Source organism: Heliconius melpomene, chromosome 14 (genome assembly GCF_056956725.1).
Source record: "Heliconius melpomene rosina isolate 202511_hmr_F chromosome 14, ASM5695672v1, whole genome shotgun sequence".
Classification (NCBI taxonomy): domain Eukaryota; kingdom Metazoa; phylum Arthropoda; class Insecta; order Lepidoptera; family Nymphalidae; genus Heliconius; species Heliconius melpomene.
In genome coordinates, this window is record NC_140402.1 from 1,419,904 (window position 1) to 1,446,229 (window position 26,326).

Here is a 26,326-nt window from a genome sequence, read left to right on the forward strand (position 1 = left end):
TTAATTTGAACTATTAAGCAAATAATTGTGCACTTCGAGCGGGCAAAGTAGTATAATTAAATATAGGTACCCTGTAGTTGATAAGCTTTCTGCTAACAGATAAACATACAGATAGCATGAAAGAATGTTATGACGTCTAGTCGGATTTCAAATAACAAATTACAATGTGCGTTTGTACGTACATTATAATTTTTTATGATATGTCTTTATGAATGATAAATTTTAGTTTTTTGTCCTAGTGTCAAGACACTCCATTTCTTATTGGAATATATTCCTATTGGAAATGTACTCGTATTAAGACATTAGCACTGAATTAACTTAGATTACTGAGTAACGGCATAGTTTTTAGAATTTCATGTTAGATATATAGGCTGAGAGGAAAAATATATTATACCGCTGGTGGTTGCGACCGCGGTTTGAATTGCACTATTATGGGATATTTCGTCGTTTTCCGTTTTGTGGAAAAAGAACACAAACATATATTTTACGACATCAAATTAAAAATAATTAATACTCGCGGTTTCAATATATGCACTACGCAGTATGCATTTTCCTTTTGAATCATTCCACCAATTAGACAAAACCATATTTTTTTTAATGCAGTTTTACATAATTTAAGGAAAAAAGTTCTAAAATAAGAAAAAGGTAAACAATATGCATTATTTATGCAAAATGTTTATAGTACAATGAGTGACACAAGTGTTTTCATTTATTCATCTACAAGAAAAGCATAACATGTTACTCATACAAGTCATACACCAGCAATCATAAACATACCACAATCCATAATATGGGACAGAGGATGTGAAACAATATAAGGTTGTAGTAAGCAATATTTGTGTTGTCTATAGACATCTATATATATAAAATCAAAAGGTGATGAGTGAGTGCACTCATCACGAAATCTCAAAATCTACATGTGCTAGGAATATAAAATTTTGCATAGGAGTGATTTATAGGACGTAGGTGCTCGCTAAGACGGGAATTTGCAATATTCGACTTCTAAAGGGTTTTTTTTGGGGTCCAAAGTTTGTATGAAACTTCGTTACTACAAATGCTAGAAGTCTCAAATTTTGCATAGACGTCACTAGGACGTAGCCATGGAGACAGAAATTAATAATAACATAGTTCACGCGGGTGAAACCGCGAGCGGGCCGCTAGTATTATATATTGGTATACCAATATCATAAGCATTTTGTTTATAAATGTACTAATCTCAAAAAGTTGTAGCACAAACTGATATTTTTTTCTCCATTTGCCGATGATGGCTATGGAATATTTACTGCATCACTTTAATAATTTCGATGTACCAGTCAGATTTGTATCGGACATTTTAGTATTTTAGATTAATTAGATGAATGTTTTACACATTTAGTTACTACTTTTTGATCATGTGGTGAGAAACCACAGGCAAAAGCTAATGTAGATATATAGCCGTAGTGCTTAGTTTTATTTAAAAAGGTGCTGCTTGAAAAACGAGTTGAAAACATTGTATACTCTAAAGTTTTAAAGAAAAATAAAGTTATATTTACCTTAAATATTACAACAGCTACACCATGAGGTAATTTTTGTGATATTGATATATTCAGCAAAGGCTTAATCGAAGGTTTCGCATTGGCTGTAATGTCAAATAAACAATAAGAAAAAAATTGTCTCAGAAGAAATTTCTCAACAAGGTAGAAGAGGAGGGATCTTGTATTAAAACACACAATTTCCTTTGCATCATTTTTCGTTTCTCATTTTTAAGGAAGGAATAATAAGGAAGAATAAGGAAATAATTATATTTCTTTCTCCCAAGTCCCATTACATTTACTTACATGCATTCCAAATTTTATATGATATGATGCTTTGCCTCAATACCAAAAAATGGAAATATTAAATATTTCATTTCCTCTAGTGGGGATTGAACCCACAGCTAGTTGCATTTACAGTTACACACTTATGCCTCTGCCCCACAACTGGCATCCTCCTCCTACTATATATAACATGAAGGTAAAAATAAAGCTAATATAGTACAAATATTTAAAACATACTTTTGATTTATTATAACTCACCTATAAATGTATTAGGAGGTGGATGTGATACATAGTAATTTTCAACCAATTTCATAAGCCGATTTGTAAAATCCGTTTCTGGGGTATAGTAAATCTCCGATGGATTGTATACAGAGTTAATTTCAACTGATTCCTAAAATATAGACAGGCACTATGATATACTTTATTTTCTTGTAAAGTAGCAAATATTTCAAAAACATTTTGAAGAATTAACTAATAATAAAATTATTAGTTTAATTTAAAACATACATATAAAAGGATAGGGTAAAGGTAAAAATATAAAATTTTACACATTTCTAATCTTTATTTTATTAAAGTTTATATTAGTTCTTAAAAACATAATTTTAGTCTTGATTTGTAACTGTTGATCTACTAAAATTCGACCCCATCTATTTAGAATAAAAAAAAAGAAAAACAAAAGAGTTAATAAAACAAAATCTGTAGTTACCGTTTGTTGAATGCTGTCACTGTAAACATTCTCAGGTGGTATGCTAGCTATTTGATCTTTAAATAAATAATATAATATGAATAAAAGGATTGGAGCTATAATTTCGACTGGTGTATGGATAAATCGTCTCATACGGACGATCAGATGTTTCCACATAAGAACTTTTAAAACCCCCTTCATTATAATTTTTTGCACTTGGACACATCAAATCAAAATGTACTTTAAATCCAATTAACCACTTCACTCTCGTTTTAAACTAATTAACAAATATAGTGGAATCAATTTCATTGTTAGCATAAAAAAAATACACAAATATTATACAGAATGTAAACTGTGTATTAGTAAATAATTATTTTGTTTATTATAATTTTATTTTGTAGTCATTTTCACAGATTTTAGATATTACTTAAATTTAAAATATTGATAGTTAACGAAAAAGACACTATAACGAACGAAATAACATAGTAGATATTATTTTCAAAGTTCTTTTCTGGAATATTGTATAGAGCAATGTAAATAAAATACTAAGTCCCGAGCCCGACACTTGACATTAGTCATACTCATTTACATGCGAACAACAGAATACGTTTGAGATCTACATTCTACACGATTATGTACAATCGAGTTAAGTTAATCGATTATTTTAAAAAAATGTTATCGAACTAACTCGAGCCTAATGTTTTATGTACACTGGCGAACCGCTATTTACTAACCTGAATAACTTTTATATGAGTTCTGTTCTAATAATAAAAATAAAAAATCACTCATCACAGTACTTTGCTCAATATTCTTCAACATACTACATACAACAGACAGTCAATCAGACAAGCTCACACAAGCTCTTGCAATCAAAAAATTAATTTATTATTAAGTTTAAGTTTATTTAGGTTAATAGTAAGTATGCCTTTTGTATTTTCATGTTAAATAAATAAACGAAACAGTAACGCGGATATAATTCAAACAAAAAATAAATTAAAAAGTGGTGTAACATCGATAATTTTAATCGATTGTAAATAGTAGGCTCCACGATGACATTATAATTCTCATGACGTCTGGTATTTTTTTATGCTCAACTGACTTTTCGTTATATTAAAAAAAATATCAATCAAATTCAAAATTCAGATTGTTCTATATTCAAATAGACTTGCTAACTTGCGCTACTAAATACTAATTCAAATTCAAAATTTAAATTGAATCGAACAAGGAACATAATTATATTACATTCACGAAATTCAACTTTCAACAATTCAACAAGGAAAAAACTGTTAATATTACATACATTATATATACTATTTTTATTTATAGTATTCCTCACAGGCAACCACATAGTGGACAGAGTAACACTTCTTGGATACAATTCAAAAAGTTTTGCCATTTAAGTAATTAGTCCTAATCTCATAATCACTGTCTAACGCAAGATTCATGTGGACAGAAAGTGGGACTTCCACTATTTTACTTCAACGATATTATTATGTTCTAAAGTTCAAAGAGGATAAAGGAAAATAAAAAAATAAATATAATATATTTAGAACATTTATTCCTTAGTCATAAATAACCTGTACCTATGTAAAGTTAAATAACCTGTATTAATTAAAATCAATTTTTTTAAAGCATAATTTAAACAATACAAACTTTCTAAGCTAATATTCTCAACTATGTTTCTAAAGAACTTTGAAATTATTTTAACCTATTTGAGGAGTGAACTCACAACCATTGTCTACAGTTAAATATTATACCACTGTGCCATGATGGTCTAATAAACATAGGAAGTACTACATTATTATTTAGTTAGGCTTATCAAGTATGTGATAAAAGCTTATCTCTAATGGCAATACTCACACATCACCTGATTATATTGAACAAATAAATAGGTTGAAATACATATAGTATTTAACATAATTTTAATACATATTATTTAATTTAACATTAAAAAGAAATAAACTTTTTTCAATGTAATTAAAAAATACAAATAATTTAAATATTTTTTTATATAACATAAAAAATTATATATACATATATTTTTTTCATTTATTTATGTACAAATATCACAAATTTCATATAGATAGATATATATATATATGAGACTATGTCATATTTTCGATCTGTAAGGAAGTAGTCTCCATTGCGATTGAATCATTTCTTTGTTGTTTTCTATTGCTGACAGTTTAGTTTCATCTGAAACATATTAAATTATAATTAATACATTTTTTTAATACATTTTTATTAATCAATACTTTAGTATTAATTATACTTTTTTTTCTCTCTGTATTCCGTATATAGCAGAGTAGTTAGGATACATAGTGTTAAGTAATTTTGTATACATTGTGTGTATAGAGGGCTTTGCCTTGTTATCAGAGAGATGGAATGAATATAATTCATCCCCAAAGTGGGAATCAACCTACAATCATCTTGTTTATATTCAAATGTTAACTGATTTTGTTAAGACTAGTGCTAATTTTCTTTTTGTAGCTTAACTAATAAGACATTCTACATATTTAAATGGACAAATATCATCGGAGAGATGGTATCTCTATCGAGCTTATTTCATTTTACCTAACATTATTTCTGTAATATTTGCTCTGACACGCCTAAAAACCATAAACCAAAACCAAAGAAAAATATACATACAATATTTTTCTATAACCCACCTCTGTCTAATATAAAATGCTGTACCAGCCTGATGAAGGCGCGCGTCGGCACCGCCATATTGACGTACGGGTAACTCGCACCGGTCTCGGTCTTGGCGTTACTAACTATTGTGGCTAGAACTTCTGCCTTTAAATCCTTCGTTATTCGGTATATGGGACCGCCGCTACGGGTAATAATTATTAATATTAGTCACTTATAGCTTTTTTTCCAGCTTTTCGCTATATCCTGCACATAGCAGGGTAGGCAAAGGGAACCCTGGAACCTAGTAGACACTCTGTTTCCATTAAGACACCCACCTTCCGCCGAATTCTGGAGGCATTGCCTAGAACGGCCGTACTCAATGCCTTCTTATTAGAGCGAGGAAAATGAAAATATTAAATATTTCATTTCTAGTAGTCAATAAACGACGTTCTATTCTATTTCAATCATATTTGTCCTAAGGGTTACAACTTATAAGAAACGTTACCTAAATCCCGATTGAACACAACACGAGGTCTGTATCATGGAAGGCGACACACTGTTTATGTGTCCACTTGTAACCGTTGGCCTTAGATCTTCTAGATTGTTCTCATTGAAATATGGATATCCAGCTGCTAGGACCGGTTCACCTGGTTAATATTAATAAAACGCTCATTTATGGATTTATACATATTTGGAAATATAGAAAAAGTAATGTAAGTGATGAAAATTATGGTTCGAAAATTTTAACAAGTAATTAAACTCAATGATGAAATAATATCTCCACATTTCCTATTTTTCACTAAAAGATATATCGTGAGTTAAATTTAACTTAATTATAGGGGATACGTTTTTAGGCTTTCGTAGCAGAATGGCAAAAAGCGGAACCTTTCTGTCTGTGTATGTCATATATAATTTATATGAAAACACAAAAAACCAGTAATAGTCAGTATTAGCTAGTAGCAATGACAAAGTTGAATTATCTTTTTAGTATTAGTAACACTTGAGACAAATGTTTAAGTACAATTTCAATATCATATTTATATTAAGTGCATGAATAATAAATGCCTTGACGAATCAACTTTAAAATATGTTAAGAATAGGTACATATACTCTCAAGTTAAATTATCAAACATGTTTTTTAGCTTCACGCTATATCCCGCATACAGCAGGGTAGACAGACGGATACACTCCATTCCCCACTTTCCGCCGAATTTCTGAGGTATTACGTGTTGAGTGTCTGAATTCAACACGGCACTTTGCCTTGGCACCAGAACGAAGAAATGAAAATATTATATATTTCATTTCCTCGAGTATTAATCGAATTATAATATCCATAATCCTTAACATCACATAAAAAAACACATATAAAAAATATACCTTTTTCAGCAGGATCCTCAGCGAATACGGCCGGTGTTAAATTAGTCCAGTATTCAGGATTGGTGAACAGCAACGCGAGATCGTACGCTTTGTCGTCTTTGGTTTTATACTTCACTATGGCTGTTTCCTTTTTGTTTTGACAGTATAATGATATTTTGTAGGACGCGTGCTGGAATTGGTTTTGAAATACATAAGATTATAAGTTCTGCTAAGCACCTAATGGTAATTGTTATAAATGTGACGGCCGTTGTGAGTTCGATCCCATTTGGGGGAATCATTATTTTAATTTCCTCTATCTAGTAACAAAACTAAGCGCGACGTTAACTTCCGCCACGGTTCAGAAAATCGGGCGGAAAGTGTGGAACGCAATGTTATAACATTATATTTCCTACCCCTATTATACGGGAAAGAGGGTGAAGCTGCCTTTAAATATAGTAATACAAATTACTAACTACCTAATTAACTAATTACCTAAAACTGATGATGAGATGCTGCAGCTGATGAGATATGAAGAAGGAGGAAATTATATGAGGAATAATTTACACAAAATTTTTGCATTACTTGTTAACATATTTTTTAAAATCTTGTAGTTTTACTGATTCAAAATCGTTTGTTGAAGTAATTTCCCCAGTCTCGAATAGCCTGACAGGTCACTGAGCCTATTATTCTACTCAAGACTAACTAGGTAATTGTATTAAGGTGTGGTATAAAAAAGATGTTATTTTTCTAAGAAAAAAGTACGTAATTGTTGAGTTTGTAGCCAGCCCTTCTTAGCAGAAAAACTAATAATAATTTAGAAACATATAGACGATATGTATTTTACCTTGTTTTAAAAAACGTTAACCGATTTCTAATAATAGCCTATTTTTTAGCTTCACGCTGTATGCTGCAAAAAGCAGGGTAGGCATAATCAGGGAATTTTGAAAGCATTTCGATATGAGTGGCGAAACTTAACACCGCGCTTTATGGCTCAATTAAATATAAAATATGAAATATTACATGTTTGACGACGTGCGCGCAGGTGAGCACGTGTCCGCCGCCGAGGTACACGCCGGCGCCCCACGCCGCACCGCAGCGCACCAGTACTGTTGTACGGTCGATCGTTTCTATAGGCAACAAATTGTATGTTTAAATGGTTTTATTTGTGTTAATTTGATCAGCTTTACGCTGTATCCCGCATACTTCAGGGTAGGTAGCCTAGGCAAACGGAGTGCCTTAAGGCACTCCGTTCCCCACTTCCTGCCAAATTCTGGAGGCACTGTATATTGAGTAGCAGAAATCAACGCTGCGTGTTTTTAATTTGTTTGTCAAATTATACATTTAATATTTTGATAATGATTTTTGGTGGAGAATTATTTACTTTTTGAAATCGTGTGTAAATTTTAACATAGCGGGATTTGAAATGCCTTCGGGAAACCGTTCATGAGACTATTTAAAATCAAAAATCACAGTATGCGGGTGAGTGTACGGCAATACTAGGTGCCCTCTGCCTACCCTACAGTGTGCGGGAAACAGCGTGAAGCTGATTTAATTTTTAGTTTTTGATTTAACACATTTATCTTACGCAAAAGCTTCGCATAGACGGGCGTAGGCGGCGCCCTAGGCGGATGGGGCAACGGCACCCGCAGCTTGGCCGCCAGAACGGCCCGCAAGGGTGCCGCCAGGGACAGCCCCACCCATTCGCCTCGCCACCACGACACGCTGCACACTATTATTGCTACTAGCTCTTTACTGAAAGAGAGTTTAACATAGAAAAAAATAATGTTTTCCGAAATATATAATATTTTTGAAATAGCGAGATTTCAACCCGCGCCTCTTGGAGTCCTGTCGTTCGTTCTGTCGTAGCACACATAGCACAGCGTGCGAATGTAAATGCGATGGTTGAGGCCCACATCTATTCGTAATCGCACCTACCTATATATTATACTAGCGGCCCGCTCGCGGTTTCACCCGTGTGAACTATGTTATTATTAATTTCTGTCTCCATGGCTACGTCCTAGTGACGTCTATGCAAAATTTGAGACTCCTAGCATTTAGTAACGAATGACAAAGACAAATGTCATTAGTAACGAAGTTTCATACAAACTTTCAACCCCTAAAACAACCCCTTAGAAGTTGAATATTACAAATTCCCGTCTTAGCGAGCACCTACGTCCTATAAGTAACTCCTTTGCAAAATTTGAGATTCCTAGCACTTGTAGTTTCTGAGATTTCGTGATGAGTGAGTGACCTTTCGATTTTATATATATAGATTAACATAAGTTAACAGTATGTTCCTTCCTATTTCTTAAATATTAGGAAAGATGAGAACAGAGTGTCTTAGTTAAATGCAATATAAGCTTCAATCATTTATTTTTCACATTTTTAATTTATTATTGTTCTGAAGTTTTATTATTTTTGTTCTTAAGTAGTTTTTTTTATTTCGAAAATTATTACTGCCAGTGTTTACACACAAAATTAGCTTATTTATCTTTTACATATATTATTTGTATGAAATGTTACTAAGTTTTATAATAATAATAATAAATTAATAAAATAAGAACTCACTTAGGCCCTTCTGTAAAAACAGGCCCGCCTTCAGAACCCAAGGCGGTAGCGGCATCAGTGAGTAGAAGCGATGGCCTCTTACCAACCACACCGCAGACTGCACCACGAGTTACTGCGTTCAAGAAAACCTGGAATATAATAAATTAATGATTATAGAACAGGTGCAAAATTAAAAGTATTTTAATTTTCTGACCCAGTAAAACAAAATTCCTTAAAAAAAAAAGGTTCTCTCTAAAAGAAAGTTATGGCTAAGACCACTCGTTTAAATCACCTGTTGTTTTACGCCCAATATTAATAATGTATCTCCTATCTCCAGTTAACGTCTATCTCGTACTGTCCGACATATCTATCCAATCACTAACCTGCATGCCTACCTCCATCTCTGTCTATTTCAATCTATGGTAGCAATTTTTGGATTAGGATTGGTTATTAACATTGGGCGTTAAACAACAAAAAAAGTTATTTAAAATCGATTCATCGGTTTAGGAGCTACGATGCCACATATACACACATACAGGCAGGTCAAACGTATAACACGAGAGACCCTGTAAGTACCTCGCATCCGAACGGCGTTGAGTGCACCTGTATGCTCGTCCCTCGTTCTGGAGGCGGCCTCACCATGTCTAGCAGCTCGGAGAGCGGCCTTAGTGTTTTGAAACCTGGAATGTAGCATTAAATTGGAATTTAAAATATATCAATTAAGTGTACAGTTAAAATATGTTTATGACATTAAACATTAATCAGTTGAATTTTCTAATTGTTGAGTTTTTTCTAATTACACGTTGCAGGGGAGGCAGAAATCTAGATCTAAATCTAGAAATCTAATGTTAAGACACTCTGTTACCATTAAGACACTTTCGCTCCCTTTCCATCGAAGTCTCAGCCGTCGAAGTGGCGGAACTCAACGTCGCGCTTTGCCTCGTTACCAGAGTGCGTAAATAAAAAAATTAAATATTTCATTTCTCCGGATGGGAATCGAACCCACATCCATCTAATAGTCACACCACATGGGTGAAATAAGAATATGACTGATTTCTCCTATTTTTCGTAATAAAATGATGAAACAACATACTCACTTCTATTATCACTTTCCAAATCAACAAGAACGAACACTGAGAGTAAAGCTTTGCCGAGTTGCGTCTGTTTCTCCATATCTACGTCTCGGTGGCCGATGGTCCAGCTGTACAGGATGTCGTTCACACACCGGTCCAACACTGGGCACTGCCATACGTGGCATATCCTTGGGATGAGTAAATAAATTTGGAATAAAAGATAAGTTTTGAGATATTTGCTCGATTATGGTAGTTAGCTTAAGATAGTGTTTCGAGTGAAAAAAATAATTCCTTGCTTTGATAAAAAGACAAATCGCGGTGTTGAGTTCTCCCATTCAACACGCAATGTCTTGGAAATTGGGCGGAAATGTAAGGAACGGTGCCTTAACACTAGGTTCCCTCTGCCTATCCTGCTGTGTGCGGTATACAGCGTAAAGCTAAAAAATATATATAATGGAATATATATCTATGAAGCTTTGGCCTCACCTTCCAGTCAGCACGCGTACTTGATAGCTGCTATGTTCGAAGTCTATATCATTATCCATATTCCTTTCTCTACTCAGCTTTTCAATATTATCATATATATTTGACACTTTAGATTTTCCTTTTTCACAAGTAACATATATTTCAGGAAGGTTGTCGTAGAACTCTTCATTCAATATAGGTCTGCCTCTAGCATTCTTAATTATATTTGCTTCTTTTAACGGCGATAAAATGGAACCGTGGGTTAAAACCCATCTTTTGGAAAACTTTATACCAGAAGCGGATACGGTTAGAATATTCGCTAGTTCCCCACCATCAGAATAATTATAGGAAACCATCACCCCTTCGATTCCCATTTTTAGTCTGAAAAAGAAAAAATATATTATTTTCCCGTTCTGACATGACAAAGTCCGGCGTTAAGTGCCCTCACCCAACATGCAATGCGTAGCGCATACTATTTGATAGTGCAGAACGGAGTGTCTTGAAATTAGATTCTCTTTGCCAACTCTGTTATATGAGGCCAAACGTAGCACAGAGGCCTTATGGATTCGATTCCCCTCTGGGGGAAGGCAAAAATAGGCAAAGGGCGGAATTGACTTCCACTCAACACGCAATGCCTCCAGAATTCGGCAGAAAATGGAGAACGGAGGAACGAAGGAATTTATTTCGAAAAATATAAAAACTGAGATAGCTGTATTTTCATATTTAGTGTTACCTACGAGTTTATATTTAAAAGCAAACATTATTTCTATTAATATAAATAAAACAACATATTATTATACCGGATAAACTCCTATAAGGTCATCCTAACATATCTATCGCTTGATATCACGATATGAATCTCAATCGTACCACAACCACACAAGGAGTACACCCACCACCACCACCACAAGTGGCTATTACCGTAAACATTACCTATATATAGCGTAAGTAGTCGACGTTATTAGAATTCCCGTCTTGATGGTAAATGCTAAATTGTCTTCAATTTAGTCATTTACCTTATATACTTATTGTATGTTATTTCTGTAGTCGCCGTCTTTCAATGTAAATACGTCGATTGTGGGTTCAACTCCCACTCGGTGTAATTAATTACTTTCATTTGTTCGCTTTAGTATCTCTACCGACGCGCAATGTCTCGAAAATTCGGCGAAAAGTGAGGAATTTAATAAATAATGCCAGAAACTCCTACAATAGATATTAAGATGAAAATGTGAAATAACCGAAAAAATATTTTTAGAGAATATTGAGGAAAAAATATCCTTTTACAAAAATGTCATACTACTAGACTAGAATTAATGCAATAAGAATTAAGTTTAAGAACTAAAAAATAAAAAATATTCTCATTTGAAATTGACAGGCGTGGTCGTGTACCACCTGCCGAGTCGAGTTTTAGTTTTTGAACTCGATTTTATTTAAATTATTTTGGGGTTTTAATTCGTAATACAGTATTTATAGAACTGTTTCACATTTTCTTTGCTATATTTTAGTGTTTTGTATATTAAATACTTGAGAAGCTACAGGGGAACACATGAACATATATACGTATCGGTCAAAATCATAACACTCTTTTTTACTCCGCCATAGTCGGGTAACAGTTCAATGTATACAATATTATAAGTTTCACGTTTTTTCCTGTACGTCAGCGTAGGGTTCTCCCTACCCCCACGCGTGTACCTACCAGTTAAGTAGTGTTAAGCGACGGAACTCAACCAGAAAACCGGAAGTCTATCAGAGCGAGAAAATAAAGATAACAATAATAATTTCCCCAATTGGGAATCAAACTCACAACCTTCGCGTCTATTATTAACTATTATTAATCACATTATCCCACTGCACCATAACGGCCTTTTTATTTTTATATTACAATTCAAAGATCATATGAAAAATAGGGTGCGATGATTACAAACGAGACATAAGTGATAAGGCACACCCTCCATAATGAGATCTATTCAGCGGGTGGTCAATGAGGGTGTAATTTGTTCTAGTATAAAAGAAGAAAGACATTTTCTGGTGGCAAAGTTTGAGAAGCGCCATCGTTGAAGGCGCTCCTTTCTCGTGTTTTTTTAGCTTCATAGTTGTGAGAACTGCATCTTTAAAGGTAAGTCTTTTTTTTTATATTTAAAAAGCAAAGATTCTTTCGTATTTCGGCCACAATTTTTTATATTACCTACTTAATAATATGCGGTCAATTTATAAAAGATATTTTATATGAAGAGAGTTTGAATCTCGTGGTCAAAAATACCTACTAAACTTTGAGTAAATTATTAGCAAATTTGTCTCGTACTTTATAATATTACTAAAGTTTCAAACGCAGCTTGGTTCGCATTACCTTATTGTTATATATCAACCAATAGAATTTTTTTTTTAATAAAAAGTGCCCTATTTCCTTTCATGATAATCGCTCGTGTAGTTTAGGCGTGAAACCGTAACAAGCAAACTTATATTCACATTAATAATATTCATATTTAATACTAATTATATAATCATTTTCTATATGTAATTATGACATAATTATTCTAATTCATATATCAAAATATTATATTCTATACGTATGTCCATATATAATACAATATTTCGGCTACAAACACTATGTTTCCGTAGTGTAGCGGTTATCACGTGTGCTTCACACGCACAAGGTCCCCGGTTCGATCCCGGGCGGAAACAGATGTTATTTTTTTAATACTCTCTACAATATTTTTTTTATTTTTCAAAATATATCGTCGAACCTATTTATTTACTTAAATTATTTCTTAATATTTTATTTTATCAAATATTTACATTTGACTATTTATTTTTTATGTATAATTAAGAATTGCATAGAAAAAAACATTATAATAAAGTGTTTTAAGCCATTTGATAACGACAAAAAAATAACCCCAACAAAATTTGAATAATTTGATAACTTAAGTAAACTGCAAAAAGACTTCAAAAATATTGTAATTTTTCATGAAATTTTAAGAAAAAAAAAAATCAGTTTATAAATGTATTATACTAAAATAAAAGTATAAAAACATAAAAAAATAAAAAAATCACAACAAATTATGAACAAATTCCTTCGAGCCGGATTTGAACCAGCGACCTATGGATAACTTCGTATTTACACCGCTACAGTCCACCGCTCTACCAACTGAGCTATCGAAGGTTGATAAACCGTAACAAAATTTTGTACCAGATTTTACAATAAAAAAAATATAATTTTAACATAACGCACGTTTCATATTTTTAATAGAATACGTATTCAAACTTATATTTCTTAAAAAAATGTTATATTTCTTAAAAAAAAGACTAAAAATAGCTAACACATGAGTATTCTTGTCAACATAATAGGTTTTTTCCTATAAAAAGTAATATTTCAGTAAAATTGCACTTTCATATTACACTAAGTGTACAAATCTTGTAATCTTGCCCTCCCTGCTATCCTGGATACGAGGACAACAAAAAAAATGTTTGAAGAACTGTGACAGACTTTTACATAAAACTAAGAAAACAAAACGTATTGCTACTATTAAGATAACACAGTTTAAATGTGCATATAAATATAAATACACGTATGTACCTATATAAAAATAATAAATGGTTAATTGACATCATAAAAAAATATCTTACATTAATATTATTATAAGACGTTGTAGGGAAATAAGTTAATAACTTAATAATGTTTAAATTGACCCTACTTTACAAATAATAATTTTAAAGACATTGCGTATTGAGTGGCGAAACTTAACGCCGTACTTCCGTCTCGTTACTAGAGTGAGGAAATAAAAATAAATTAATTCCTTCGAGTAGGAATCGAACAACAAGCGTCGTGTTTTCAGTCATACGAACTAGAGGCCATTTTATGTAGGTATCTGATTCAACGCAACGACCATTATCTACCGACCTACTATAGCAAAAGAATAATTTTAATTTATTAAACAACATAAAACAACAATATAGAAAGATGAATACCAGAAAACTTCAGTAAAAATTATATTGCAAGAAAATTATAAAACAAAATTTAATTTTCTTACTTCAATGATATTTGATTATCTTTTTGACAACTCCCTATTTATCTTCTATATATATAAAATCGAAAGGTCACTCACTATCACGAAATCTCAGAAACTACATGTGCTAGAAATATCAAATTTTGCATAGGAATTATTTGTAGGACGTAGGTGCTCGCTAAGACGGGAATTTGCAATATTCGACTTCTAAGGGGTTGTTTTTGGGGTCGAAAGTTTGCATGAAACATCGTTACTACAAATGCTAGGAGTCTCAAATTTTGCATGGACGTCATTTATGGGACGTAGGTACTCATGGAGACAGAAATTTATAATAACATAGTTCACGCGGGTGAAACCGCGAGCGGGCCGCTAGTTTGTGATATAATTATTATTTATTGGAGAAAATCTGAGCTTGGCACGCGTTGCATCAGTCACTGTGACCTAAACCTAGATCTATGAACCTGAATGTTGATTACGAGACAATGTAGCGCTGTACTAAATTAAAAGGACTAATACTACCATTATCATAATAAGTAGTGGCCGTCGTCGTATCTGAATGTAAACACGACAGTTGCAGGTTCGATTTTCACTTAACAAATGGTGATATTTCTTTTTGTTTATTTCTTAGTTCCATTAGTTAAATCAAATTTCGTCACTTAACACGAAATATTTTGATAATTAGGCGGAGTGTTAAGAATTTAGTGTCTTAACTCTTAACACTAGTTTACCACTGCTGTTCTTGCTGTGTTAAAGTACAGTAGCACTTAGTGTTTGTCTAAACAAGTTTGTGCGTAGATTAGTACTCTGAACCTAGATTAAGCGATTTGAACCTGCGCCCTTGAAAATCCTCTAAGCGCTCATTTTTCATTACTTTTATAAAGAAACTATTTCTCTTTCCAAAGAAGAATAACATTTTCCTAGAATAAAACTTTAAAAATGTAAAAAAAAATCATATATTTAACTTATCTATATATATATAAAAGGACTTGTCCTCACTGACCGAGGTAAGACGCACGCACAGCCGTAACCGCTGATGGTAGAAACGTGAAATTTGGACAGATGTTTACTTTCGTAATCTGGACATCCACTAAGAAGGGATTTTGAAAAATTTTAACCCTAAAGAGGTGAAATAGGGGTTGAAAGTTTGTATGGGAAAAAAATTAAATCGGCACCGATATTTATAAAATTTGAAATTCATACTCTTAAAAGTATTTAATTGAACACATGTTTCATGGTTTTCTAGAATTCTTCCCCTAAGGGTGCAAATAAGGGGTTGAAAGTTTGTATGGAAAAAATCTTTAAAATGCCACCGATTATTATATTTGAAATTTCGACTCTTAAAAATATTTCATTGAACACATGTTTCGTGGCTTATTAGAATTCACCCCCTAAATAAACAAGCAAAGCTGCGCGCGTCCGCTAGTATGTATATAAAAACTGATGATTGGTGGGAAATGTGGTGTGACCGGAGGCGCGACCTGCGCGGTTGGGTGGCACCGTTACCCGCTACGGGTCAGATGACAGGCCCCAGTGTTCACTGTCCACTATATTATATTCCCAAACGGAATTAATATTTTTATAGATATTTAGAATTTCTTATTACGCTTACGTTTATATTTTTATATTTAGAGTTATTATTTTTTTTATATAACAATTAAAAATTAATACGACCAAAGAACGACTTATTGAGGCAAATAACTAGTTATATGTACTTATTTAAATTTTAAACCGTAATTAGTAAGCAATCTAATTATATTTAAACATTTTGAATACCTTTTTAGAGTAAGTACTAAACATTCAATCATCGCTTAGCTCTCTTAAATTTATTTTTATATTATAGACAAAGACAGACGAAGTTTCATGTGTAATCGGTCAAAACAAACAAACTTACATTCACATTTATAGTTTTAGTATGAAGATATACGAAATTGGATATAGCAGTAGGTAGGTGTTATCAGTGTAAGGATTGATGACACCACAATGATAGCGTTACATCCAACTCTTATTTGCATATCTAAAGCGAACCAGAATTAAGCGGAACACATCTCGGATTCAGCGCAAGGTTCCACGAAAATAGTTTATTTAATTCAATGTTTTTTAGATTTAAAAATGATACATATTAAAGTAATGGTCATCGTGGCGCAGTGACATAAGGGTGTGACAGTAGCGGAACGGTTGCGGGTTCGATCCCCATTCGGTGGAATGAATTATTGTTTATTAATATTTTTATTTCTCCGCTCTCATCATCTCTCTCTCAAGCTCTCATCCAAGGCAAAAGTCACGGCAGCTCAATACTGAATGCTTTGAAAATTCCACGGAAAGTCTGCAGTGTCTACAGTGCTAAATGAGGGATACAGCGGGAAGCAAATTTATTTATTTTTTAAAACAGTCATATATGTATATCCCTTTGGTTCCTATGTGAAATAACGGCGGAAACGAGCGGCTTCAGAGCTTGGTTGGTACTTAACTCTCCAATTGAGCAAACGAGCGTGAGTAATACTGGATCCGGTCCCGTGACTTTATTAGTCCCTTTGAACCGCTCTAAATTTTTTCGTCTCTAATTATTATTTTAGTAATGGCGTCCACTATATTCACTTTTATTTTTTTAATCATTTTAATAAAATAAATATGTTTAAAAATTTTATAGTAATTCTTAACAGCATCAAACGAATGCCAATTGAAACGTTAAAATTGTTTTTTAAACCTAAATTTCTCTATTAAGGTTAGCAGCAATGACGACAGGATATTCAGTCCGTGTCATCCTTTTGTCACCCAAATTCTTAATGCCTCGCATATCTCCCAGCAATATAAGGAGACACAAGCGTTACAAGCCCACGACAATACAATAATGGTCTCCGCCTAATGGGCCGCATCCTGCGTGGTCCATCGCGTCCAGACCAGTCAACGCTAACAGCCCGTTCCTCTCACTCCTGCACTACGGTCACTCTTCCTCTGGAAAGACAAAAAGAACAGTTTCGACGTTTCCGTGATCGCGTGTGACTTTATTGCTCATATCCTCGCGTGGGTTTCACTTTAGACTTTAGTTCGACTCGAGGAGATTAGCGCGACGACGACCGACGTATACGAACGGTTACGAACGATGCATTTGTGTGATCGAATACGACAACGAGACTGTTTTATATAACTTTCATATTTTCTTACTTTGTGTTGAGGATGCAGTGTTGTTGAAAGGTGCAAATTCAAAGAGATTTCTTGTGTTGTCCATTCCAACGGACATGCCTGCGTTTCGACGTCTGGCATCGAGTGTAAAGAAAAAGGAGTCACTTTCCCCGGTTCTGCCGTTCAGTCAGTCGCACAGTTCCATTGACTTGATGCGATAACGTTTTAGGTAAGTGTTTTAGTAATTAGTGTAGTGTTATTGTGGATTAGGTTTTTTTTTTAATTAGTTAAAAGATAAACTTACTAAAATATTTAGTGGACCGGTGTATTTTGTGATACGTATGTATTATCTCATTCACGTGCCAAATATTTTTTGAGGTAAGTTGTGAGTATATATATGATATTCCTTAATTACTTTATGTATTAATTGAATTGATAATTTTTAAATTTCACAATATTTAAAAACTATGTGTATGTCACGTATGCGGATAATAGGGCTTACTTGATAGACTTATGTGTCTATAAATAGAATGTAATACCACGAACAGTTAAGTTAGAAGCAGACAAACTCTACTTAAAGAAACGTAAAGTATTATTAATATTTACGAATGCATAGCTAATTTTAAATTAAAAAATCATCAAACGATTAGTACTTACTTTTAAAATTTTATCTCGACTTTTTTTATCTGTTGTAATTTTAATAAGACACGACCAAACTGCAACCACAATTTATGTTGTAATGAGAGCGATATTTACATATTATAATCAGTGATTATTAAATAATGTGCAAAACTGGAATATTTAATCACTGAAAGTGGCCGTAACTAGTAAGTGCACGATAATCTTTGACTCTACATGTCAAAAAAATATTTATTTTAAATAATTTTCCTTTTATTTTGCATAAATGATAGTTTATTTAATTTTACATATCAAATAGAAAATAATAATTTGTAAACACCTATTATAGATCAAAGATTAATGATAAAAATGTTAAATAATTTATGTTTACTTACCTTTATTATTGTTTACACTTTGAGGTTAGAATAGATCGCGAAAAACAAAATCACTGAAGTACGTTCATAACAAACCCACGGCTAAGACTAATAGCGCGATAACATTATAATTGTATTTATTTTAATATTTTCAGTTCATTTATATCGTAAATCGTATAAAATTACTCATAATTCGACCCATCACTATCAGCTGTTGAACTTTCAACCAAGTTAAAGTTTTCTTGTCTCTTGTCAACTTGTCAGTTTTATTCCACGCAATCTTTTCATTCATACGTCTTTCTGTTATTGGCATCGTAGTTCTATGGGTTTTAGATAGATGGCGCTTAATTTAAAAGTACCTATTTATTATATATTTTTTAAAAATATAATAATTTATTATTTTACCATAATACATAGTAATTAAAAAAATATTCGTTATAAATTATTTTCATTTGTAAAACAATTGAAATGTGTAATTATAAAACTTTTTAGATCATCACGATTATTGAATTACTGAATCGTATTTTCATATTTCATTTTATTGCATAAAATAATCAAATTAATTAAAATTAAATTAAATCAGCTTCACTCTCTATCCCGCACACAGCAGAGTAGGCAGAGTAGTAACCTAGTGTTAAGACACTCCGTTCACTACTATCTGCTAAATTCTGGAGGCATTACGTGTTGAGTGGCAGAACTCAACGCCGCGCTTTTGCCTCGACACCATAGCGAAGAAATGGAAATATAAATGTAAATAAATATTTCACTTCCTCGAGTGGGATCGAACCCACAACCTTCGCGTTACAGTCCCACCCTTGTGCCGCTGCGCCACGACGGCCTCAAAATAATTGATTGATTGATTTAAGCAAAGAACAAAACACAATTATGAAATTTTAGAGCATTCATCAGATAAATACCCTGGCATTCACAAACAATACTGCCTATCGTTATGTAACAAATCAAAAAAAATATGTAAGTTAATTAAATTTACTGGAAAAATTTGGACATTGATTTTAATAGAAATTGGGCATTTTCCACAAGACGCAGCGTTTGAACGCTAAATGTCGTTTGTTTTGGAAAATTTTACTCTATTTTTAAACTTAATTAACTTTTATTATTTAAAGATGAATGAAAACAATTATCGACAAGAAAATTGTTAAAGATTCGACTTGAAATTTTTTATTATAAGAATATTATAACCTGCATTATATAATTATGTAAATAAAATAATAAAACAGAAAAACTGTATCTTTGTACCTACATACATGTCTTTGAAACTACTGGATGAACATGAATATATTTTTATTCCGTAGCTCTTACGCACGAGAAGACCATAGGATATCTGGTCACTGATGTAGAACTAAATATGTTGTAGAACTATAACAAAGCAGCTAAACTAAAACAAATAATGAAATGGTTCCTTAGCAAAAGATTTTCATCGTGATACATTTGCCTATCATTCATTCATTAATTTATGTCAAAATCTACGCGCATAAAATGGCGGGCACTAAATAAAATCTGAAATCAGAAAACGACAGAATGACGGAGAAGTGTATGGATTTGATATGTATTACATTTGGAAGATAATTACTAAATTTTCATGGGGATTTGAATAATAATATAATTTATCTCACGGTAAATACCCGTACCTCGTTCCTGCTGTACTCGGGATACAGTATGAAGGTGAGAAATGTGATAAGTAGGCATATATTTATTAAGATTAGACCGGAACCTGCAATCATAAAATCTAACCAGACATGTCTCCATTGTGCGTCAATGGAGTTAATTGTTCTATATAAGTGATTATTATAATAATATACCATACGTTACTAAGAAACAATGATACGAAAGAAACATTTCGTAATGTAAGGCCAATCATGGCGCAGGGGCACGAAGTATAACTAAAGGTTGTGGATTCAATTCCCACTCGATGTAATGAAATATTTAATATTTTCATTTCTTCACTCTGGTGCCGGACTGTCGAAGTAAAGCGCGACGTTGAAACATGGGAAATGGATTATCTTAACAATAGGTTCTCTCTCCCTACGCTGCTACATGCGGGATATACCGTGAATCTAAAATAAAAAAGATGACGTATTGTAGTTTCTCACTTACTAATTAGATACGAGGAAGAGCTCGGCAAGGAAGACTCCGGAATTATGGTGTTAGTTCAGGGTTATAACGATTTGACATCACATGATGCAACACTTCCTCCATGATAATGCATTTATTACACCATTTTATGAAATTACTTTATACGCAAGTAGCGTGCTTACGTCACAAAATATACCCATGTTTTTTTTTAAATACAAAATAGGTAGGTATTATATGAGTAAGGTATTCGGTTAGGCGCCATGTCTCAATAAGGAAAGTAATAATAAATTTAATAATAATATTGACGCTTGATCTGCTCTACATTTGTCACCTATTTATAAATTACAACTGTTTTTTTTAACTTCACGCTATATCGCGGCAAGGTAGGTAGAGGGAACCTGCGCACTTCCGTTCCCAACTTACCAGCGAATTCTGCAGCGAAGATATCAAATCAGCCATATGATAGATCTAAAATGATTTATAATCTTTACGCTTGTTCATCGCTATTATTGTAAATTTAATATAAAAGCATAGGCAATAGTGGTGTATACTGTAGGTCGATCGATCTCGATTTGGGGTAATGAATAATTTTAAGTGTCTCGCTCTGAGAAGATCATTCGATAAGTGGAGAACGGAGTGTCGCAACGAGCCATTCTCTATGTCTATAATACTATTTTAAAGGCCGTTAACGCACTTGTACCTCATCTGGAGTTGTGCTCCTTATCTTTTCTTTTAAAAATGTGTTTGTGAAACTTAGGGAGTATTTCTTGTCAACTGTTAATTGAACAGAAAACATTTCTTAATTTAATTTGAATCTAATATTAATTTAATTTTAATTTTAATTAGTAAAGTAAAGAGACTCGAGATCCTGCAGTCAAACTCACAAAGAGTTTTACAGGACACTGTTTAACTTTTTTATGTAGGTATTTTTAAATGGTACTAACAAAAAAAAAAAGCTGAAGCCTTAATAAAGACGATCGATGTATATTAGACTATATAGGTAGACATACAAATAATTGTTATAACTAAAAATTATAAAGGAGCAAAATATTTGCCTTTTTGATTAAAAATAAATTCAAATGATGCAATAAGTGTTAGTTAATAGTTGGCTGTTGAATACAATTATAGAATAATTTGTACTAGGAATGGAAGTAATTTTTTTTAAGGAAAACTAAGAGGAAAAGAATATAAATTATTTTATTAATATTAAAGCTTTGATAAAACAAGCTACCGGTGGTTAATTAAATTTTTTCGAGAAGTAAAAAGAGGAAAGAAGATTTATTGAACTATTAAGAACAGTTTTACAGTTTTAGTTTACTCAACATGCAATGCCTCCAGAAATCGGCGGAAAGTGGGGAGCGGAGTGTCTTAGCTCTAGCCTCCTTTTGCCGCTTGATGTTATTTTGAAATTTGACATATAAGTACCTACGCATATATAACGTAAAACTTCAAATTTTAACATTTAATTCTAAGAATAGATACTGTAGATCCTATACAGGTAAATAATATAATTCGAATATATTTCTTTGAGACTAGATATCCGTTCGCAGCTTTGCCCATCTATTTTCAATTAACGCATGAGGTAAATATCGTAAAAAGTAACCTACAATCTTTAAAAATGAATTTAAAACCTTCATTATCGATATTCCTTTTTAGTACTCACTTATGCTCTACAAATATGATAATATAGGTTCTCTATCAGCTTTATTTATAGTATTTTATAAGTTTATATTACCTACAGAAATATATGTAGCTTTTTACACTGGGAACTTTCAGATTTCACAATGTTTATAATTTGTTACGTTTTAAATGGCTTGATGCGTTAACTAAATTTTTATTTTTTCCTTCTGTTTTAACATTTAGTATTCGCATTCTAAAAATATTTTTTGCTAATATAAAATTCATGGTATTCCCTACCTGAGTCACAGGAAACTTGTGTTTATTAATTGATATAACCTATTTAAGTGTTCTGTTCTGTTCTTTCTATTATGGCGTTTCGAGCGTGCCAGTTGAGCACAAAATCACTTCGCCAGTGTCACGTTGAATGGAGAACTCACGCAAGAGGTTGTAATCTTATTTAAGTGTATATAAAAGCAAAAATTAAACGTCTACCACATAACGTGTTTTGCAGGTACGTTGTCATGCGCATAAATGTCAATTTAATTAATGCTGCTTTTCGCTAGATCATAGAATTTAATAGTTTTATTATTTCCTAAAATAAGAATCGTAGAATCGCTTACATTATAAATATCGTCATATTACGTTGGTTAGATACCCATAGAGAAGAGGTTTAAAGTTAGTCTTAGAAAATATTTTTGGATACGCCTATGGGTAAAGAGTTCTAGTTATCTTGCTAGAGATAAATTAGTTTCAAAAAAATGTAGCCAAGAATATATTTATTAAATTTATAAAGCACAGATAAAAAATATCAACTAATTTAATAAAATATTTAATCAGCTTCACGCTGTATCCCGTACAGCCCAAGCACAAGCAATCGGTTTTACAGTCACACTTCGTGCCCTTGCGCCATGACTGGCTTAATTTTCATTTTTAAACTAAAAAAAAAATGGGTCTATATACCGCATCTATAGAATAACAAGTTTATTTATTAATATTTTGTTTTACGTATTTAATATCTGCAAATATACAGATATAAAATACGAACTCGTTTTCCTTTTTTTAGGTAGTTGTCCTCTAAGTCTTTAATCTAAAAGTTTAATTTCATTTTTAATCTATATATAGATTATTAATTAATATTACATGCCATTGAGGTGTATTTGCGAAGCGTCTGACACTATTTCTACAAAGTGGTTTTGATAGCGATTTTAACTTTTAAAAATAGAAATGATCTAGTAAAAGATTCTGTTATGGTTTCTAGGTTTAAATATTTAAATATATCATTATCTCTAACAGTACACGCAATTGTGGTTTCTAATACCACTCGGAATAACTAATTATTTTCTTCACTGGTTTTTAAAGACAAAGAACTGTGTTGAGTTCTGCTAGTTACCACGAAATGAAAGTAAATGTTTCAAAGTAACAGCTCGTCCAGCCAATTTTATGATTAAAGTACCTACAATTTGTTATAATTATAGTAGGTAATAAATGTTATAATTGAATTTGCTTGTTGGAATAGTTTGAGATGAATGTCGCACAAATTACAAGGGAATTGTACCAAGGCAACGGAAAAGAGGTGTGTGAATGACGACAGAGATACTGTATTAATATGACAACAAATAGCGCAGTCTGTACATGTTTTCATTACAAGCTTTCCGCCCGCGGCATTGCCTTTTTAACCGACTTCTGTATAAAAAGCAGGTTATCAATTCGATTATATTTTTTGATGTTCCCATTAGTAGATAAATGGCACCACAAATAAAACATATTTTATCTTCACTATACATTTAGGCGTGTAGTGGCGCACGCCGTCACCGTAAACGCGACTGGTAGTGGGTTCGATTCCCATTCGAGGAAATGAAATATTTAACATTTTCATTTCTTCGCTCCGGTAGTGGTAATGAGGCAAAGCGTGGCGTTGCGGACCTCAACGCCACGCTTTCTCAACACGCTATGCCTCTACAATTCAGTGGAAAGTTGGAAACGTAGTGTCTTAACGTTAGATTCTCAGATACTCTCTGCCTACTCTGTTATGTGCGAAATACAGAGAAAAAAACTGGTTGTTTAAATAAAAAATGCCAAGTTACAGATGATATCGCGTGCATAAGCTAGTATGCTTATAATAGTTAAGTTCATAATTAATTATAGGAAACTTATATCGGTAGCGGAGGCGGAAAACCACTGGAATGTGTCGGAATTTTTTTGCGAAAGGAACTAATATAATAGGAAAGGAAATAATATAATAGTTTCCATATTTATCTTGCATTTGATTTACTTTTCCAATATAATTATACTATTTTAATTGTAGGTCCGTGACTCAGGAGAATCATCGAGCTTTTCCTCTTAATATTAGGTACTGATACAAGAAGTTGTAAATATGTCGTGATTGCAAATGTTTTAACTATCTATGTATCTATCACAAAAAGTTTAAATTAATTTTTTCACCATAAAATTACATCTTATTCTTTAAAAAGTCAATAGAGGATTTTTGTGTGTTACCTAAAAAGTATCAATAACTTAAATTTAATAATGATAGGAAACTTATATCGCTGGGGCAGGGCTATAAGCGTACGACTGTTAAATTCAACTTAATTCTTTCTTCCGGAAAGTGGAAAACGGAAGTGTCTTAATGGAAACTGAGTGTCTTAACACTAGGTTCCCAAGTGTCCTCTGCCTTTGCTTGCTGGAAACACCATAAAGAAAAATAAATTTACATTAATACATATAATTATACGAAGTTATTTATAGCAACTGTAATACGCGGCACTATAACTGGTTTTAAGTGTAGAAAAATATTGAAGGTTGAATAAAATATTACATTTTAGCTTTCATTATTTTATTTATAAATCTATATATAATCTATAAATATATATATCTATCTATATATAAACTGCTCTAGTAAAAAAATAGCTGTCATATTATCGACACATCGATAATTTACGATATTAACAAAGGCAAAAAATAGCATCCCGTCCGACTTCTAAGTAAGGTGTCTCATAGTTATCTTACTTAATGTGAGTCACTTCCGAATTATTAATATTCCTAATACCGAGTAAAGGTGTTTATATAAGATAACTTTAGTAATAATATAAAAAACGAGGATATATATTGATAAACTTTAAATAAAATACAATATAAATCAGCTTCATGCTGTATCCCGCACATAGAAAGGTAGGCAGGGGGAACCCAGTGTTAAAACTCATCACATCACACACAAGATCACAACACAACACATCACAACATCACAATCTGCTCCCCACATTCCGCCAAATATTAGAATTTTCTTAGGCATTCCGTGTTGAGTGACGGAATGTAACGCCGGGATCAGAACTCCGAGTGGGGATCGAACATACACCCGTCGCACACTTGTATCCGTGCGCCATGACTGCCTCATTGATATACTTGTAAAGTGTTATAATTAGAATACTTAAAGATATTTCTTGAAGTTAATAGCAGTTTTATTCCTATGTGAGTAAGTCGGTAAAAACCTCGTACGATGATCCGATATATCATTAAAGATTTCCGACTAAAGTAATCTGGGGTCCAATTAAAATGATTTTATTAAAACTCGTGTCGAGTCATTCTAGATTAGAAAAATGCAATACATTGAAATAATATTACTTGAACTTTGGAATTTGCGGAATTTATTATTTTTATTAATGCCGTGGTATGTATTTTTAGTTGATTAAATATATATATTAGATAAAAAATTGGAATTTTAGTTAGTTTAATTTAATATATCGTAATTCTTATGAAATTTGGAAAGATCCGTGACATAATATTTATTTTTAATTAGACTTAAATTTGCATTGACTATGTTGACTTTAGAAGTCGTTCTTGCTCTAAATAACGGGGTCTATCACCCAAACTACAGTTAAATGTTTTAGTAGAGGAAATTTATATTATTTAAAACTCTTTGCTTAAAGACTGAAATACAACAGACAGA

The 26,326-nt window shown here is 32.5% G+C and overlaps 3 protein-coding genes, 1 long non-coding RNA gene and 2 other non-coding genes across 9 annotated transcripts in view; 3 read left to right on the forward strand and 3 right to left on the reverse strand.

The window, feature by feature from the left end:
• LOC146531860 (phospholipid-transporting ATPase ABCA3-like) overlaps positions 1–3,082 on the reverse strand; it is a 33,206-nt gene extending 30,124 nt beyond the window's left edge. The window contains exons 1-3 of one of the 2 annotated variants that reach the window (XM_085197646.1): positions 2,503–3,082; positions 2,055–2,187; positions 1,533–1,618 (exon numbers count right to left, since the gene is read on the reverse strand). In XM_085197646.1, coding sequence (XP_085053772.1) covers positions 1,533–1,618; positions 2,055–2,187; positions 2,503–2,682 — 399 coding nt within the window. In that variant the 5' untranslated portion in view covers positions 2,683–3,082. The remainder of the gene's footprint in view (positions 1–1,532; positions 1,619–2,054; positions 2,188–2,502) is intronic. The other variant, XM_085197647.1, reaches the window with a different exon arrangement.
• LOC146531861 (uncharacterized) lies at positions 488–9,661 on the forward strand. Its single transcript, XR_014878759.1, has 3 exons — positions 488–645; positions 9,059–9,197; positions 9,523–9,661. It is a non-coding gene; the product is annotated as an uncharacterized LOC146531861 (long non-coding RNA).
• Positions 4,020–18,933, reverse strand: LOC146531862 (peroxisomal leader peptide-processing protease). 2 transcript variants are annotated; one of them, XM_085197649.1, is made up of 12 exons: positions 18,691–18,933; positions 18,335–18,393; positions 10,575–10,934; positions 10,113–10,276; positions 9,592–9,695; positions 9,037–9,164; positions 8,054–8,220; positions 7,489–7,595; positions 6,490–6,658; positions 5,618–5,759; positions 5,151–5,314; positions 4,020–4,677 (listed from the first exon to the last, which is right to left on the reverse strand). In XM_085197649.1, exons 3-12 carry the CDS (start codon positions 10,925–10,927, stop codon positions 4,592–4,594), a joined length of 1,584 nt encoding a protein of 527 aa, XP_085053775.1. In that variant the 5' UTR covers positions 10,928–10,934; positions 18,335–18,393; positions 18,691–18,933; the 3' UTR covers positions 4,020–4,591. The 2 variants fall into 2 exon arrangements, with proteins under 2 accessions (XP_085053775.1, XP_085053774.1); XM_085197648.1 differs by lacking the exon at positions 18,335–18,393.
• Positions 12,550–26,326, forward strand: part of ITP (ion transport peptide) — a 66,378-nt gene continuing 52,601 nt past the window's right edge. The window contains exon 1 of one of the 2 annotated variants that reach the window (XM_085197654.1): positions 12,550–12,669. The gene's annotated coding sequence lies outside the window, so the exon portion shown is untranslated. Of the gene's footprint in view, positions 12,670–17,508; positions 17,907–26,326 lie in introns of those variants that run through there. The other variant, XM_085197653.1, reaches the window with a different exon arrangement.
• On the forward strand, positions 13,163–13,235 carry TRNAV-CAC (transfer RNA valine (anticodon CAC)). The gene has a single exon. It is a non-coding gene; the product is annotated as a tRNA-Val (tRNA).
• On the reverse strand, positions 13,623–13,713 carry TRNAY-GUA (transfer RNA tyrosine (anticodon GUA)). The gene is given in 2 exon segments: positions 13,623–13,658; positions 13,677–13,713. It is a non-coding gene; the product is annotated as a tRNA-Tyr (tRNA).

Bases quoted from the DNA above. Each gene is read 5' to 3' on its own strand.
- LOC146531862 (XM_085197648.1), bottom strand. From the start codon at position 10,927: ATGGGAATCGAAGGGGTGATGGTTTCCTATAATTATTCTGATGGTGGG. The intron at 6,659-7,488 runs GTAATATTTCAT...AACCAATTCCAG, and splicing joins GCGCGCACGTCGTCAAACAT to CACGCGTCCTACAAAATATC. The intron at 4,678-5,150 runs GTGGGTTATAGA...AATATGTTTCAG, and splicing joins GCATTTTATATTAGACAGAG to ATGAAACTAAACTGTCAGCA.